At 35.8% G+C, this 17,454-nt stretch overlaps 1 protein-coding gene across 5 annotated transcripts in view; it reads left to right on the top strand.

Moving 5' to 3' along the window:
- The window catches only part of ACAP2 (ArfGAP with coiled-coil, ankyrin repeat and PH domains 2), a 158,481-nt gene that overhangs the window by 78,363 nt on the left and 62,664 nt on the right, over positions 1-17,454 (top strand). For all 5 annotated transcript variants that reach the window (XM_032629593.1, XM_032629590.1, XM_032629589.1 and 2 more), the window contains one exon: positions 17,274-17,332. In XM_032629593.1, coding sequence (XP_032485484.1) covers positions 17,274-17,332 — 59 coding nt within the window. The remainder of the gene's footprint in view (positions 1-17,273; positions 17,333-17,454) is intronic.

Below are 17,454 nucleotides of genomic sequence, written 5' to 3'. Positions count from 1 at the left end.
AAATAAATGTGTGAAATAATGTAGCCATTTGGGTTTTTAGCCAAGTAAGATTAAACATAGACTGGGTTTAGATTATCCAGTCATTTAAAAAATAAATTATTTGGATTCTTTTGTGATTTATTTTCTCTGTAAAAATGGATAGTACTGTTCCTTATTCCTTACAGAATGAGAACTTCCTAGGGTTGCTGTTTAACTCGTATGTTTTTTATAAGGTACCAACTCATAACTTTTCCAGAGCAGGTCATATATGCTACATTCTACTATGTACTAGAGTTGATTTGACTACTTTGTTTTCCTGGAACTTAGAGCTCTGTTTCTGTAACGTCGCTGATGACTCTTTTGGATTCGAATTTGCTGTTAGTATAAGGAAATTGGAATATTATTTTGATTATTTGCTGAATGAAGTTTTGAAGTTGAATTGCTGCATAAAATTCTGTGAAAATATATGACCCTTTTTGTTTTGTTTTTTTGTGAGTTTGGTTTTCCATATTACAGCTGTCTACTCATTCGCTCAACAAATGGTTTTAGGTAGTGAGAATATAGTAGTTCAGTGCTTCCCAACGGTTCTCATCTCATGGCACAGGTAGAAACTGATGGTTGTATTTGTATGAGACACTGGAGAAAACTTCTAGGGGACATAAGGTGTCATGTCCTGTCTGGGTGTTGGTGAAAAATGTTTAGATTTCCTTTTTATGGAATTACATTAAATAATTAATAAATATTTAATAAATAATTTATTTTTATAGAATTATGTTAAAATAATACCTAAAGTGTTAGGAAAGATATTACGTATTGAATGTGTATAACACTTCCATATATTTAAAATATATATATATATATTAATATCTTTATTGGAGTATAATTGCTTTACAATGGTTAGTTTCTGCTTTATAACAAAGTGAATCAGTTATACATATACATATGTTCCCATATCTCTTCCCTCTTGCGTCTCCCTCCCTCCCACTCTCTCTCTATCCCACTCCTCTAGGTGGTCACAGAGCACCAAGCTGATCTCCCTGTGCTATGCGGCTGCTTCCCCCTAGCTATCTGTTTTACGTTTGGTAGTGTATATATGTCCATGTCACTCTCTCACTTTGTCACAGCTTATGCTTCCCCCTCCCCATATTCTCAAGTCCATTCTCTAGTAGGTCTGTGTTTTTATTCCCGTCTTAACCCTAGGTTTTTCATGACCTTTTTTTTTTTTCTTAGATTCCATATATATGTGTTAGCATACGGTATTTGTTTTTCTCTTTCTGACTTACTTCACTCTGTATGACAGACTCTAGGTCCATCCACCTCACTACAAATAACTCAATTTCGTTTCTTTTTATGGCTGAGTAATATTCCATTGTATATATGTGCCACATCTTCTTTATCCATTCATCTGTTGATGGACACTTAGGTGGCTTCCATCTCCTGGCTGTTGTAAATAGAGCTGCAATGAACATTTTGGTACGTGACTCTTTTTGAATTATGGTTTTTCAGGGTATATGCCCAGTAGTGGGATTGCTAGGTCGTATGGTAGTTCTATTTGTAGTTTTTTAAAGAACCTCCATACTGTTCTCCCTAGTGGCTGTATCAATTTACATTCCCACCAGCAGTGCAGGAGTGTTCCCATTTCTCCACACCCTCTCTAGAATTTATTGTTTCTAGATTTTTTGATGATGGCCATTCTGACCAGTGTGAGATGATATCTCATTGTAGTTTTGATTTGCGTTTCTCTAATGATTAATGATGTTGAGCATTCTTTTAGGTGTTTGTTGGCAATCTGTATATCTTCTTTGGAGAAATGTCTATTTAGGTCTTCAGACCATTTTTGGATTGGGTTGTTTGTTTTTTTGTTGTTGAGCTGCATGAGCTGCTTGTAAATTTTGGAGATTAATCCTTTGTCTGTTGCTTCATTTGCAAATATTTTATCCCATTCTGATGATTGTCTTTTGGTCTTGTTTATGGTTTCCCTTGCTGTGCAAAAGCTTTTAATAAGTTTCATTAGGTCCCATTTGTTTATTTTTGTTTTTATCTCCATTTCTCTAGGAGGTGGGTCAAAAAGGATCTTGCTGTGATTTATGTCATAGAGTGTTCTGCCTATGTTTTTCTCTTAAGAGTTTGATAGTTTCTAGCCTTACATTTAGGTCTTGAATCCATTTTGAGCTTATTTTTGTGTATGGTGTTAGGGAGTGTTCTAATCTCATACTTTTACATGTACGTGTCCAGTTTTCCCAGCACCGCTTATTGAAGAGGCTGTCTTTTCTCCACTGTATATTCTTGCCTCCTTTATCAAAGATAAGGTGACCATATGTGAGTGGGTTTATCTCTGGGCTTTCTATCCTGTTCCACTGATCTATCTTTCTGTTTTTGTGCCAGTACCATACTGTCTTGATTACGGTAGCTTTGTAGCATAGTCTGAAGTCAGGGAGCCTAATTCCTCCAGCTCCATTTTTTGTTCTCAAGATTGCTTTGGTTGTTCGGGGTCTTTTGTGTTTCCATACAAATTGTGAAATTTTTTGTTCTAGTTCTGTGAAAAATGCCAGTGGTAGTTTGATAGGGATTGCATTGAATCTGTAGATTGCTTTGGGTAGTAGCGTCATTTTCACAATGTTGATTCTTCCAATCGAACAACATGGTATATCTCTCCATCTATTTGTATGGTCTTTAATTTCTGTCATCAGTGTCTTATAATTTTCTATGTACATGTCTTTTGTCTCCTTAGGTAGGCTTATTCCTAGATATTTTATTATTTTTGTTGCAGTGGTAAATGGGAGTGTTTTCTTAATTTCACTTTCAGATTTTTCATCATCAGTGTATAGGAATACCAGAGATTTCTGTGCATTAATTTTGTATCCTGCTACTTTACCAAATTCATTGATTAGCTCTAGTAGTTTTCTGGTAGCATCTTTGGGATTCACTGTGTATAGTATCCTGTCATTTGAAAAATGACAGTTTTACTTTTTCTTTTCCAATTGGTATTCCTTCTATTTCTTTTTCTTCTCTCTGTGTGTATAACACTTCCATATATTTAAAAAATATTTTAATGAGAAACTTGAGCTGGCTTCCCTGAACATAACTTTAAAAAAAATAGTCTTATGCATGAAATGATTTCAAGCAATTCCTGATCAGGATTTAAAAATTGATGATCTTTTCAAATTCTTGGCCATTGTCATTGATGAGAACTTTGTCTGCATAGGTAGACATATTAGTGAAAGGCAGATGGGCACTTATTGCCCTTTCCTCCTGATTGACAGAAACTCTTTTATCACTTGTAATTAGAATTTAAATAATTACATATCTTTAAATTATACCTTAAAGGAGCAATCATTCATTAAGTGGGGCTGCTCTTCCTTTTCTTTCATTGACACATGTAATGCTTAAATTTTCTGTGATAAATTGAATGGATTTTGAATAAAATAATGATGAAGCTTTTCTGTAGGTATACGTAGAAGTTGCTCTACTTACTAAACCCCATTTACCCACTTTTTTTTTTTTTTTGCGGTACACGGGCCTCTCCCGTTACGGAGCACAGGCTCTGGACGCGCAGGCTCAGCGGCCATGGCTCACGAGCCCAGCCGCTCCGCGGCATGTGGGATCCTCCCAGACCGGGGCACGAACCTGCATCCCCTGCATCGGCAGGCAGACTCTCAACCACTGCGCCACCAGGGAAGCCCTTCGTTTACCCACTTCTAATAATTCTATTTTTGGATTCAGATTATAGCACTGACTCCCTAGTGACTCATTCTTAACCTCTTGTTTGCAACACTTTGAATCCATAAAGATTGTTGGTACATGTTAATTGTCAAAAATATCAAGGATTGGGCTTCCCTGGTGGCGCAGTGGTTGGGAGTCCGCCTGCCGATGCAGAGGACGTGGGTTCGTGCCCCGGTCTGGGAAGATCCCACATGCCACGGAGCGGCTGGGCCCGTGAGCCATGGCCGCTGGGCCTGCGCGTCGGGAGCCTGTGCTCCGCAACGGGAGAGGCCACGGCAGTGAGAGGCCCGCGTAACACAAAAAAAAAAAAAAAAAAAAAAAATCAAGGCTTGTTTGAAATAAGATCATCAGATTTAGAACACCAGTTAACTAAGCCACCTTTTAAAGTCAATAACTAGCACTAAACACATCTGCAAGTTGAAAGTTGTTCCTCCTAAACTTTTTGAATTCTACTTTTTTTTTTTTTTTTTTGCGGTATGTGGGCCTCTCACTGTCGTGGCCTCTCCCGTTGCGGAGCACAGGCTCCGGACACGCAGGCTCAGTGGCCATAGCTCACGGGCCCAGCTGCTCCGCGGCATGTGGGATCTTCCCAGACCGGGGCACGAACCCGTGTCCCCTGCATCGGCGGGCGGACTCTCAACCACTGCGCCACCAAGGAAGCCCGAGTTCTACTTTTAAATCATAAACTTAGGCAAAACTCTTCCTTTGGACAGCTAGTACACTGTTGTATGAAAACAGTAGAGAGTGATATTCCTTTTTTAAAATTTTTTTGGCCACGCTGCACAGCATGCAGGATTTTAGTTCCCCGAACAGGGATAGAACCCGTGCCCCCTGCATTGGAAGCCTGGAGTCTTAACCACTGGACAGCCAGCGAAGTCCCCAGAGCATGATATACTTGTCTCACTGCTATACAAAAAGCTGAAAAAAATTGAAATATTTTGAATATTTGTTTAGATTCATGTATCATTTTCATAAAATTTAATTTGGAATTTATATCTACATGTAACCTTTTACATATAAGAGATCCTTTGTGAAATAATGTACTACTAGATCTTCACAGCTTTCTAAATGAATTCTTAACGTAAATTTACATCTTGCTGTCTTTGTAGCTGTTCTATCAGTATACAAAGTTACAGTGTTTCCAAATTTATCCTCTTTGTTTGTTTTAAAGTTTTCTTTTGTCATTTGAGTATTTCATCCCTAGGAATTTGTTTTGGTGCTTAGTAAAACAATCTGTTCTTCCAAGATAATCTTCTATTCAGAAATTTTAAGTATTGCTGTTAGTTTGAGTACAGTTATTAACATGTAGAATCACTGGGCAGCAATGAAAACTTTTTGATACAGTTGTCTTCTGGGTTAGTAATTATTGCTGTGTTTATTTGGCATGCCATCAAACGCATCTGTTAATTCTGTTATTTGAATGCGGCACATTTTCTATTTCCTTTGCTTCTTTGGAAATTACAAAGTTCTGAAATTTTCCTTGTAGGCTGGTATATTATACAGTTTTGCAATTGTGTGAGGCATTCTGGCTCTAGCCGTTAATTGAGTAGTAACCTTTTAAGCAGTTTAGTAATCTGATATAGTTATAACTAATGTGATAAAAGAGCTTTGTTTCTTATTTTGTGTTTGTAGAAGTTTAAAGTGCAAATCTTTTCCTGTATTAAATGGATATTTTGTGTTGAAGTCCTGTATGATTTGCTTCTGTAATTGCTTTATTTAATAACTCTTTCATGTAAAAATACATTTTGGTTAAAGAAGAGAATTTTGGAAATGTTGTGTTTGCCTTATGAATGTAATGGCTTTCCAGCACTGTTTGATGAAAAAGTTGTCCATTATGGTGGAAAACGACAACCAGTAAAAAATCAGATCTATTTAAATATGAGATAAAATAGGATATGTTTTAAGGTTCAAAAGTTGATTATGTGTATAATTTTCTGCATTCTTAAAATGTTTTAAAGTAAATTATATTGCAAGATTATAAAACTAGGCATTTAGTAAAGATAGGAAATATTCATTTTAGTTTATTCAACAAATGTTACGCTTATTTATGATCAAAAAATCAAAATTTCAAAATGTTTTTGAATCTGCAAAGGTCTGCAATCCCATTTAAAATGATAGAATTATGTGCATTTAATTCCATCTTCAGAAATAAATGTTTTTTAATAATTTAAAATAAAACACAATTAAATTTCATTAAGAGTCAGACTTTGGCTAATTAACATTAAAAGCCAATAATAAATAAATACCAAGAAGTAAGAGCCAAAAAATAACAAAATCAATTGCATTCTAATGGGAATACCTTATAACTAATGATGATGATGCTAAGGAAACAATCATACATACCTTGTTAATAGGAAAAATGTGAAAAATGACAATAGGAGCAAGAATTGTGAAAAATAAGCAAAAGAAAGATGCAATATTTGACAGGGCGTACAAAACAAAGAAGTGATGACAAACAAATTGTGACTAAAATAGCTTTGGATGATTCAAATAGTAATGCCATGTAACTTTTCCCCTGAAATGTCACTATTTTAGTGTGCCATGACCTAAGCATTGAGAACCTTTATAGTAGTAAATTGGTTCCCATTCCCAGAGACTGGATTTATGTCATCTGGAGTGCGGCATTAGAATTTTTAAAATCTCCCCAGGTGATTCTGACATGCAGTAAAATTTGAGGACCATTACTTTCGATCGGTGGTTCTCAAATTGTGGTCTCTGGACCAGCAGCATCAGTATTACCTCGGGACTTGTTAGAATAACAGCTTCTTAGAGCCCATCCAGATCTACTAAATCAGAAACTCTGAGGCTGGAAGCCAGCAATATGTGTTTGAACAAGGCTTGCAGGGGTTTCTGTTGTATTCTGAAGTTTGTGAACCACTGTTCTAGAGCAGGGGTTGGCAAACTATGGCTTACAGGCCAAATCTAGCCCATCGCCCCCTCCCCTTTTTTTCATATAAATTTTTATTGGAACACAGCTATGCTGTGTTTGCTTCTGTATTGTCTATGGTTACTTTCGCATGATGGCAGAGATGAGTAGCTGTGGCAGAGACAACATGGCCCACAAGCCTAAAATACCATCTAGCTCTTTACAGAAAAAAATGTGCTGACTTCTGCTCTCAAGACTGTTTTTGCCCACTTCCAAGGACTGTATATGTCATGACATCCACTGAAGGGAGGCCCCTTTTTGCTCTTAGTGAAGGTAATTTAGTGATTTAGATGCCTTGATGAATTCTTCTCAGTGGAGTGCTAGTGGGCTGCAACCCAGACTAGTTAAAATTAGTCTCTGGGAGTAAGAACCAGCAATCAAAGCTCTACAGGTCATCCCATTGTGCAGCCCAGTTTGAGAAACAATGCATTGCTTCTTCCCCCAAACAAGCACTTGGAAATCATGGTAAATGTAGATTTTGATTCTGTAAGTCTGGGGTGGTTCTGGAGATTCTTCATCTCTAACAAGCACACAAGTGATGTGGATACTGCTGATTCACATCTGGGGAACCTTAAAAATTCTGATTCCTGATACTTGCCAGTTTTTCTAATTATCTCAGCATCAGGGTACTTAAAAGTTCCCCAGGTTATAATACTGTACCATTGAGAACCCCTGGTCAGAGCGATTTGTCTCAATCTTGGAGTAACAGAATCACCTAGTGAACTTATTAAAAAATACAGAGGGATTCTGTCCTTCAATAAGCTTGGATCTTTGTATTAATATTTTCTGTTAGCTTTGCAGGTGATTTTGATTCACAACCAAGCCCGTGAAGAACCACTGCCTTAGAGAAATGAAGAAAGGGAGAAAGAAGGGGTTAGATAAATGGATAGGTTAGGACAGGCAGGGGATGTAGAAAAACGGGAACACATAATAAATATTCCTTTGCATATTGGGACCTGTTTCTGCTAAAAGCAAAGAAGAGTCTTCTTGATTATTATAAGCCTGTAATAAACAGGCCTAATGAGATTAAAAGATTCAATGAATCCACAGTGTCAACAGCCATAACCCTGTGCCTATAGATTCTGGAAAGGACAGGAATGATTATGTCATGCAGAATCGTCAGAAGAGACTGCTATGGTAGCTCAGTAATATTTAAATGGATCACAAAGACTACAAAATTTTTAGTCTCGGCCAGTGGGACCTAAATGGCAAGAACTGAGAATAGTTCAATGCTATCTATGGATGTGTAGCCTATTCTTCTACTAAAGTTCCTAGAGTGTCTGCCATCTGTGTAGTGTATCTCAGCTTTCATCTTTTGCTGAACACAGCTAGATAGTGTTGCTTTAACTGGGTGCAGACATGAATGGGGAATAACCTGAGTGTAAGCCATTGGTTTTAAACAGCCATGATATTTATGCACTCTTACCTCTTAAAAGGTAAGATCCTTTTATAAGTAGCAGATAGGTCAAATGACATTGCTGATTATTTGTCATACATATGTTGCTAGGAATAATGCCATTCATTTCCAAAAATGGAACTGAACCTTTGCTTTGTGTTGGTACCCCCCCCACACCCCACCCAAGGAACCTGTCACTCTGGCTTTATTATACCATCCCAGGTTTTGTGGTACAGACATGGAAGAGAAGACCTGTATGCACTCAATTCTGAGGATGAAACAAATTTTGTTTTTGGTCTAAAGCCCAGATAAAGTTTTTGGGTGGTTGCTGAGCACTTTGGTTAAGATCTTGATCAGAACCCCCAACTAGTCAGGATAGTAGAACTCTACACAAGGAAAATAGGGAAATGAGGTAAAGGGCAAAAATTTAGGGAAGAGTCTTGCAAAATTCCTTCGTCACCAAATTTCCAGAGACATTGACAAGGCAAAGTCTTAAAGCTTAAGAAATGCTGTGAATTCTCTCTTAGTGGGGAATAGATTAGTGCCCTATTGAGGCAGCTCTTTGCAACAGTTCACCAGAGGAAGAGTTAGCTGTTAGGTAGCTGGATAGCTTGAAACTGGCAAGTGGGAGACTCAGTTGCCTTTGCATTACAACATACTTTTCATTCTAATGGAGGTGTTAAAATAGGTAGGCTAGATTATTGACAATTGCTTGAAATATTTCTCATTCTCTCCAAATGTATATAAACTTTAGTTAATGCTATATTTTGGAGAACTTTGTAATGTTTTTGTAGTTTTAAAATAACAATAATAGGCAAAAACCATTGTGTTTCTTTCTCTGGAATATATTGATTTTTTTTTTTTTACTGGGGAATGATTGACATAAACTGTATTATTAAAGTGTACAATTTGATAAATGTTGACATATGTATACCTCCATAAAACTGTCACCTCAATTAATTTAATGAACATAACAATTATGCCTCAAAATTTTCTTGTGCCGCTTTATAATTCCTCCTCTGATTTGCCACCTCCTCATTCCTAGTCAATCACTGATCTGCTGTCTGTCATTACTGATCAGTTTGCATTTTCCAGACCTATATGTAAATGGATTTTTTTTTTTTTTGGTCTAATTTCTTTCAGTGTAATGATTTTGAGGCTCAATCATGGTCTGTGTAGCAATAGTTTATTCCCTTTTTTTCTATTGCTTAATAGTATTGCATTGTATAGATATATCACAATTTGTTTATCCATTCACCTGTTGATGGATGTGTTAGTTATCTATTGCTGTATAACTGATTACCCCAAAATATGGTGGCTTAAAGCAACAAACATTTATTATCTCAGTTTCTGGGCCTGGAATTTTTAGAGAGACTTAGCTGAGTGGCTTTGGCTCAGAGTCTTTAATGAGATAGCTGATAAGGTGTGGCCGGGGTTACTGTAATTTGAAGGCTTCACTGGGGTTGGAGGATCCAATTCCAAGATAGGGCCATGCATATGACTGTTGACTGCAGGCCTCACTCAGTTCCTCACCAAGGAGCCTCTTTACAGGGTTGCCTGAGTGGTTTTTACTGCATGGAATCTGGTTACTCCCAAAACAAATGATACAAGAGTAAGGGCAAAGAGAAAAATGCAATACTATCCATGACTTAGTCTCAGAAGTTACTGTTTGTCACTTCCTCCATATTACTATTTTTTAGAAGTAAGTCTCTATGGGGAAAAGAATTAGGCTCCACTTTTGAAGGGAAGAATGTTAAACAATTTGTGGACGTATTTTAAAGCCAATACAATGAACATTTGAGTTGTTTCCCAGTTTTGGCTATTACAAATAAAGCTGCTTATAAAAAATATGTGTAAAAGTCTGTATAGATGTATGCTTTTATTTCTTTTGTGTAAATAGCTAGAGGTAGAATGGGTAGTATGTTTAACGTTTTACGAAACTACTTATATAGTGAAATGTACAAAAAAATTGCTAAGAAGAATTATGGAAAGAAGAATTTCTTTATTAATGCTTATAATGATGTTAATATTCTTTTATACATTAAATTTCTAAAAGTTTTAAATTTCATTAAAGAAAACCTCCAAAATCTGGAAATTGTTTTCCAAATTTGATTGTATCCTTTTATACAAGCAGTGTATGAGAGTTCTAGTTGTTCCACATGATTGCCAGCACTTGGTATGGATACTCTTCTTAATTTTGTTATGGTTTTAATTTGCATTTCCTTAATAACTAATGATCCCAAGAATCTTTTCATGTGTTTATTTGCCACCCTTGTATTTTCCTCAATGAAATGTCAGATCTTTAGCCCATTTAAAAAAGTTGGGCTGTTTATCTTATTATTTAGTTACAAGAGTTCTTTCTATATTCCAGATATGTTATTTGTCAGATAAGTGTTTTGCAGATATGTATTTTCTCCCAGGCTTTGGCTTATCTTTTTTATTTTTGTAGCAGTATCTTTTGAAGAGCAATAGTTTTTAATTTTGATGAAGTAAATTTATTGATCTTTTTTTCTTTTATAGTTTTCTTTTTGTGTACTATTAAGATATGTTTGCCTAACCCAAGTTCACTAACACTATTCTAGGTTTAGTTTAGATCTGTAGATCCATCCCAAGTTAATTTTTGTGTATGTTGCATGCTAAGGGTCGAGTTTCATTTTTTGGTCATAAGGCTGTCCAGTTGTTTGTTCCAGCATCATTTGCTCAAAAAATTATCTGTTCCCTATTGGCATCTTTTGTTTAAAAAAAAAAAAAGTTGACCGTATGTATTGGTCATTTCTGGACTCTATTCTGTTTTATTGACTTTTTTTGCCTATCTTTAATACTACAAATGCCTTGATTACTGTAGGTTTCATAATAAGTCTTGAAATTAAGTAGGTTAGATATTTCAACTTTCTTCCTTCTTTTCAAAATTGTTTTGGCTACTCTAGGTCCCTCACATTTCCATATATATTTTAGAATCAAGTTTTAAACTTCTACAAAATGCCTTACTGGGATTTGGAGTGGGATTGCATCAAATCTATATAGATCAATTTGGTGAGAATTGACATCTTACTAATATTGACTCTTCTAATCCATGAACACAATATATCTCTATTTTTTTAGGTTTTCTTTAATTTCTCTTGGCAGTATTTTGTGATCTTCATTGCAGAAGTCTTGCATATCTTTTGTCAAGTTTATCCCTAAGCATTTCCTATTTTTTGGTGCTATTGTAAGTGATATATTTTAAAGTTCAGTTTCTAATTGGTCATTGCTGGTGTATAGAAATACCACTGAATCTTGTATACTGACTTTATTTCTGCAGACTTGCTAAATTCACTTATTAGTTCTAGTAGACTTTCCTGTAGTTTCTCTTTAGTTATGTTTGTTCATTTGTTTTGTTTTTTAGATTCCATATATAAGTGAAATCATACAATATTTGTCTTTCTTTGTCTGACTATTTCACATAGCATAACACCCTCGAGGTCCATGCATGTTGTGGCAAATGGCAAATATTAGAAGTCATAGCCACAGCAGTCAGACAAAAAAAATAAAAGGAATGCAGATTGGAAAGGAAGATACAAAACTGTCAATGTTTGCAGATGCCATATGATACTATATATACAAAATCCTAAAGATGCCACCAAAAGACTACTGGAACTTGTCAATGAATTCAGTAAAGTTGCAGGATACATAATTTTTTTTTAACATCTTTATTGGAGTATAATTGCTTTACAATGGTGTATTAGTTTCTGCTTTGTAACAAAGTGAATCAGTTATACATATACATATGTTCCCATGTCTCTTCCCTCTTGCATCTCCCTCCCTCCCACCCTCCCTATCCCACCCCTCTAGGTGGTCACAAAGCACCGAGCTGATCTCCCTGTGCTATGTGGCTGCTTCCCCCTAGCTATCTATTTTACGTTTGGTAGTGTATATATGTCCATGCCACTCTCTCACTTTGTCACAGCTTACCCTTCCCCCTCTCCATATCCTCAAGTCCATTCTCTAATAGGTCTGTGCCTTTATTCCTGTCTTACCCCTAGGTTCTTCATGACCTTTTTTTTTTTTTATTTTACTTAGATTCCGTATATATGTGTTAACATACGGTATTTGTTTTTCTCTTTCTGACTTACTTCACTTTGTATGACAGACTCTAGGTCCATCCACCTCACTACAAATAGGATACATAATTAATATGCAGAAACCTGTTACATTTCTATACACTAACAATGAAGTAACAAACAGTCCCATTTACAGTCACATCCAAAAGAATAAAATACATGGAAATAAATCTAACTAAGGAAATAAAAGACTTAGAAAACTATATGACACTGATCAAAGAAATTAAAGATGACACAAACAGATGGAAAGGTATACTGTGATCATGGATTGAAAGAAATAATATTTTTAAAATGACCATACTACCTCAGGTGGTGTGGGGATTCATTTTAATCCTTATCAAAATCCCAATTACATTTTTCACAGAACTGGAAAAGATAATTCTAAAATATGTATGGAAACACGAAAGACCCGAAGTAGCCAAAACAATCTTAAGAAAGAAGAACAAAGCTGGAGGTATCATGCACCCTCATCTCAAACTATACAACAAAGCTGCAGTAATCAAAACAGTGTGGTACTGGCACAAAAACAGACACATAGATCAAGGGAACAGAATAGAGAGCCCAGAAATGAACCCACATTTATATGGGCAATTAATATATGACGAAGGAGGCAAGAGTACACAGTGGGGGAAAGGCAGACTCTTCAATAAATGGTGTTAGGAACACTGGGCAGCTACATGCAAAAGAATCAGATGAGTACATTCTCACACCATATACAAAAATAAACTCAAAATGGATTAAAGACTTAAATGTAAGATATGAAACCCTAAAACTTCTAGAAGGAAACATAAGCAGTATGCTCTTTGACATCAGTCTTAGCAATATTTTTTTGGCCTATGTCTCCACAATCAAGGGAAACAAAAGCAAAGATAAGCAAATGGGACTACATGAAACTAAGAAAGCTTTTATACAGTGAAGGAAGCCATGAACAAAACGAAAAGGCAGCCTACTGAATGGGAGAAGATGTTTGCAAATGTTATATCCAACAAGGGGTCAATATCCCAAATATACAAGGAACTCATACAACTCAGCATCCAAAAAAACCCCAAATACCTCAATTTAAAAAATGGGCAGAGGACCTGAATAGACATTTTTCCAAAGAAGACATACAGATGGTCAACAGGCACATGAAAAAATGCTTTCAAAACCACAATGAGATATAACCTCACATTTGTCAGAATGGCTGTTATCTAAACAAATCAAATGCAAATCAAAACCACAATGAGTTATAACCTCACATTTGTCAGAATGGCTGTTATCTAAACGTTAACAAGTAACAAGCATTGGTGAGGATGTGGAGACAGGTAAATCCTTGTGTGCTGTTGATGGGAATATAAATTTATACAGCCATTATGGAAAACAGTATGGAAATTCCTCAAAAAACTAAAAGTAAAACTACCGTATGGTCCAGCAAGTTCACTCTTGGGTACTTAACCAAAGAAAACAAAAACACTAATTAGAAAAGATATATACACCCCTGTGTTCATTGCAGCATTATTCACAATAGGCAAGATATGGAAGCAATCTAAGTACCTATCAGTAGGTGAATGGATGAAGAAGGTGTGGTGTATATATTACATGTATAGTATATATACAGTGGAATATTATTCAACCATAAAAAAGAATGAAACCTTGCCATTTGTGACAAATGGGGTGGACCTAGAGGGTATTAAAGTTATTTTCAAATTTAAATTTATTTATTTATTTATTTATTTTGGATTGTGTTGGGTCTTCATTTCCACGCGAGGGCTTTCTCCAGTTGCGGCGAGCGGGGGCCACTCTTCATTGCAGTGCACGGGCCTCTCACTGTCGCGGCCTCTCCCGTTGCGGAGCACAGGCTCCAGACGTGCAGGCTCAGTAGTTGTGGCTCACGGGCTTAGTTGCTCTGCGGCATGTGGGATCTTCCCAGACCAGGGCACGAACCCGTGTCCCCTGCATTGGCAGGCAGATTCTTAACCACTGCACCACCAGGGAAGCCCCAAATTTAAATGTAACAAAATTGATTTTTTGTGGTGTAGTTTTATGAGTTTTGACAAATGCATATGGTTGGGTCTCCATACCTCAATCAAGATGCAGTTTTGTTAACTCTCGAAATACTCTTATTAACCCATTGTTAGTCACCCTTTCCTTCTTCCTCCTACCATTGTAAATTGCTGATTTGATATCCATCCTATAGTTCTGCCTTTTCCTAAATGTCATATAACTGGACTCATTTAGTTTGTACCCTTTTGAATATGACTTATTTATCAAAATGCATTCAGATTCATCTATGTGGTTGCATGTATTAATAGTTCTTTCTTTTTTATTGCTGAGTAGTATTCCATTGTATAGATATACTATAGTTTGTTTCTCCAAGGACATTTGGGTTGTGTCCAATTTTGGGCAATTAGGAATGAAACTGCTAAAAAACATTTGTATACAGATTTTGTTATGAACCTAAGTTTTCATTTCTCTTGGGCAAATACCTAAGATTGGGGTTGCTAGGTTTTATGTAAAGTTACCTTTAACTTTATAGGATGGGGAGGTTTTTCACTATAGATTCTATTTCTTTAATTCTGTTTAGGTTTCTTTGTTTTTTTTTTTTTTTTTTTTTTGGCCACGCCATGTGGCTTGTGGGATATCAGTTCCCCAACCAGGGGTTGGACCCAGGCCACGGCAGTAAAAGCCCAGAATCCTAACCATTAGGCCACCAGGGAACTCTGTTTAGGTTTCTGATATCTTCTCTTTTTTAAATTTTTTAATTGAAGTATAGTTGATTTACAAAGTTGTTATTAGTTTCTGGTATACAGCAAAGTGACTCAGTTATGTGTGTATGTGTGTGTGTATATATATATATATTCTTTTTCACTATGGTTTATTACAGAATATTCAATATAGTTCCCTGTGCTATACTGTAGTACCTTGTTGTTATCCATCCTATATGTAATAGTTTGCATCTGCTAATCCCGAACTCTCAATCCTTCCCTCCCTCACCTCCCCTCCTCCTTGGCAACCACAAGTCTATTCTCTATGTCTGTGAGTCTGTTTCTGTTTCGGAGATAAATTCATTTGTGTCATATTTTAGATTCCACATATAAGTGATATCACATAATATTTGTCTTTCTCTGGCTGACTTCACTTAGTATGATAATCTCTAAGTCCGCCCATGTTGCTGCAAATGGCATTATTTCATTCCTTCTTATGGCTGAGTAATATTCCATGTATCTATTCATCTGTTGATGGACATTTAGGTTGCTTCCATGTCTTGGCTGTTGTAGATAGTGGTGCTATGAACATTGGGATGCATGTATCTTTTCAAATTAGAGTTTTCTCTGGAAGTATGCCCAGGAGGGGGATTGCTGGATTATATGGCAACTCTATTTTTAGTTTTTTAAGGAACCTCCATACTGTTTTCCCTAGTGGCTGCACCAATTTACGTTCTTACCAACAATGTAGGAGGGTTCCCTTTTCTCTACACCCTCTCCAGCATTTATTATTTGTAGACTTTTTAATGATGGCCATTCTGACTGGTGTGAAGTGAGACCTTATTGTAGTTTTGATTTGCATTTATCTAATAATTAGAGAAGTTGAGCATCTTTTCATGTACCTATTGACCATCTGTATGTTTTCTTTGGAGAAATGTCTATTTAGGTCTTCTGCCCATTTTTTGATTTGTTTGTGTTTTTGTTATTGATTTGTATGAGCTCTTTGTATATTTTGGAAATTAAGCCCTCGTCAGTTGCAACATTTGCAAATTTTTTCTTCCAGTCTGTAGGTTGTCTTTTCATTTTGTTCATGGTTTCCTTTGCTGTTCAAAAGCTTCTAAGTTTGATTAGATCCCATTTGTTTATTTTTGCTTTTATTTCTATTGCCTTGGGAAACTGCCCTTAACGTTGCTACAGTTGAGCTTTGTTAGTTTTTGTCCTTCAAAGTATTTCCCCATCTCATCTATTGAATTTATCGGCATAAAATTGTTCCTCTGATTATCCGTTTTTAATATCTGTAGAATCTGTGGTGAAGCCATCTCTCTCCTTTTTATTGTATGAAATTTGTGTCTTCTTTCTTCCTGATCACTTTGGTTGTGGGTTTATCTATTTTAGATCTTCTTAAAGAACTAGCTTTAGGTTTCATTGGGTTTTGGCTATTGATTTTCTGTTTTCTATTTAGTTGCCTTCCAAACTGATCTTCATGATTTCCTTTCTTCTGCTTAAATTGGGTTTAATACTTTGGGATTAACATAATACAAAACTCTTTTACCTTTGGAAGTGAATTGACAGATTTTGAAACCCTGTACTCAATCCAGGTTTTGTGTGTGTGTGTGTGTGTGTGTGTGTGTGTGTTGTGTGTGTGTGTATTTGGCATTTAGGCAAGGACGTAAGACTTTGCTAATAGTAAGATTCCATAGAGACTGAATTTTTTTGGTACTGCTTTTAGTTAGTTGAAGGACATAAGGTTTTCTTTTTAATATTTATTTTTCTGCCTCTTCATCTGGCATGTGTTTCAAATTCTGAATGAAGTGTATCTGTAAATTATGAAAGTATTTGGAATTCCCATGCCAAGCCCTGTGAAATTTACCACACATAGAGTTAAATATGTGGCATCCATTACGTGGTGTAAAATATTGTCGTGATAAGTAAAATTTTATTCTCATTTTTAATCTTAGCAATAATTTAACCTGAAGGGCTATATAATATTTACTTGAATTCTGAATTTAAGACATTTAAATCCACAGGTCTTCCCAAATGAGAAACCTCTAACTAAGGTATAAGGCAGTTCTAGAGTTGTTTTCATTTGTTTTGTTTTAATATATTAGAGTAAGAAATTTCTGTGGTGGATAGAGTAGAATTTGTATTACTCTTTTAGGTTGTCTTCCAAAGCCTGAATTATAGTCAAGGAGATAAATTGCTCTACTGATTGAACATTGTATTTAAATATTAATGCACATTTCATTCCTCTGTAAATAGAAGTAATTTTATTTTTTAAACAGATGAAATTGGCTTGAAAATCAGTTTGTTTCTTTTTTAAATACTTCTTATGCAATGTTCAGTAAGAAATGTAGGTGTTATTAGAATTGGAATATTGTTGGAAGGATGTAATATTTACGGAACTACATGAAAATTATTTTCTTTGTTTACTTTTCTAATTGTTTAATGTCCTTCTTTTCTTTTAGATCCTATTTGACCAAACTCAGAGATCGATTAAGGCACAGCTTCAGAACTTTGTCAAAGAGTAAGTCAGTTGCAGTGAAAAGAAAAGCAAAGCAACCAGTTAATGATCACATCTGGGAGTTGGTATCTTTTCAGAGAGCTTAGAAACATGACTTAGTGAAAATATGGGGGTTTTTGTGCGTT

Source organism: Phocoena sinus, chromosome 4, assembly GCF_008692025.1.
Source record: "Phocoena sinus isolate mPhoSin1 chromosome 4, mPhoSin1.pri, whole genome shotgun sequence".
NCBI classification, from domain to species: domain Eukaryota; kingdom Metazoa; phylum Chordata; class Mammalia; order Artiodactyla; family Phocoenidae; genus Phocoena; species Phocoena sinus.
Note: the sequence above shows the minus strand (reverse complement) of the source record. Positions and strands in the feature narration are given on the sequence as shown.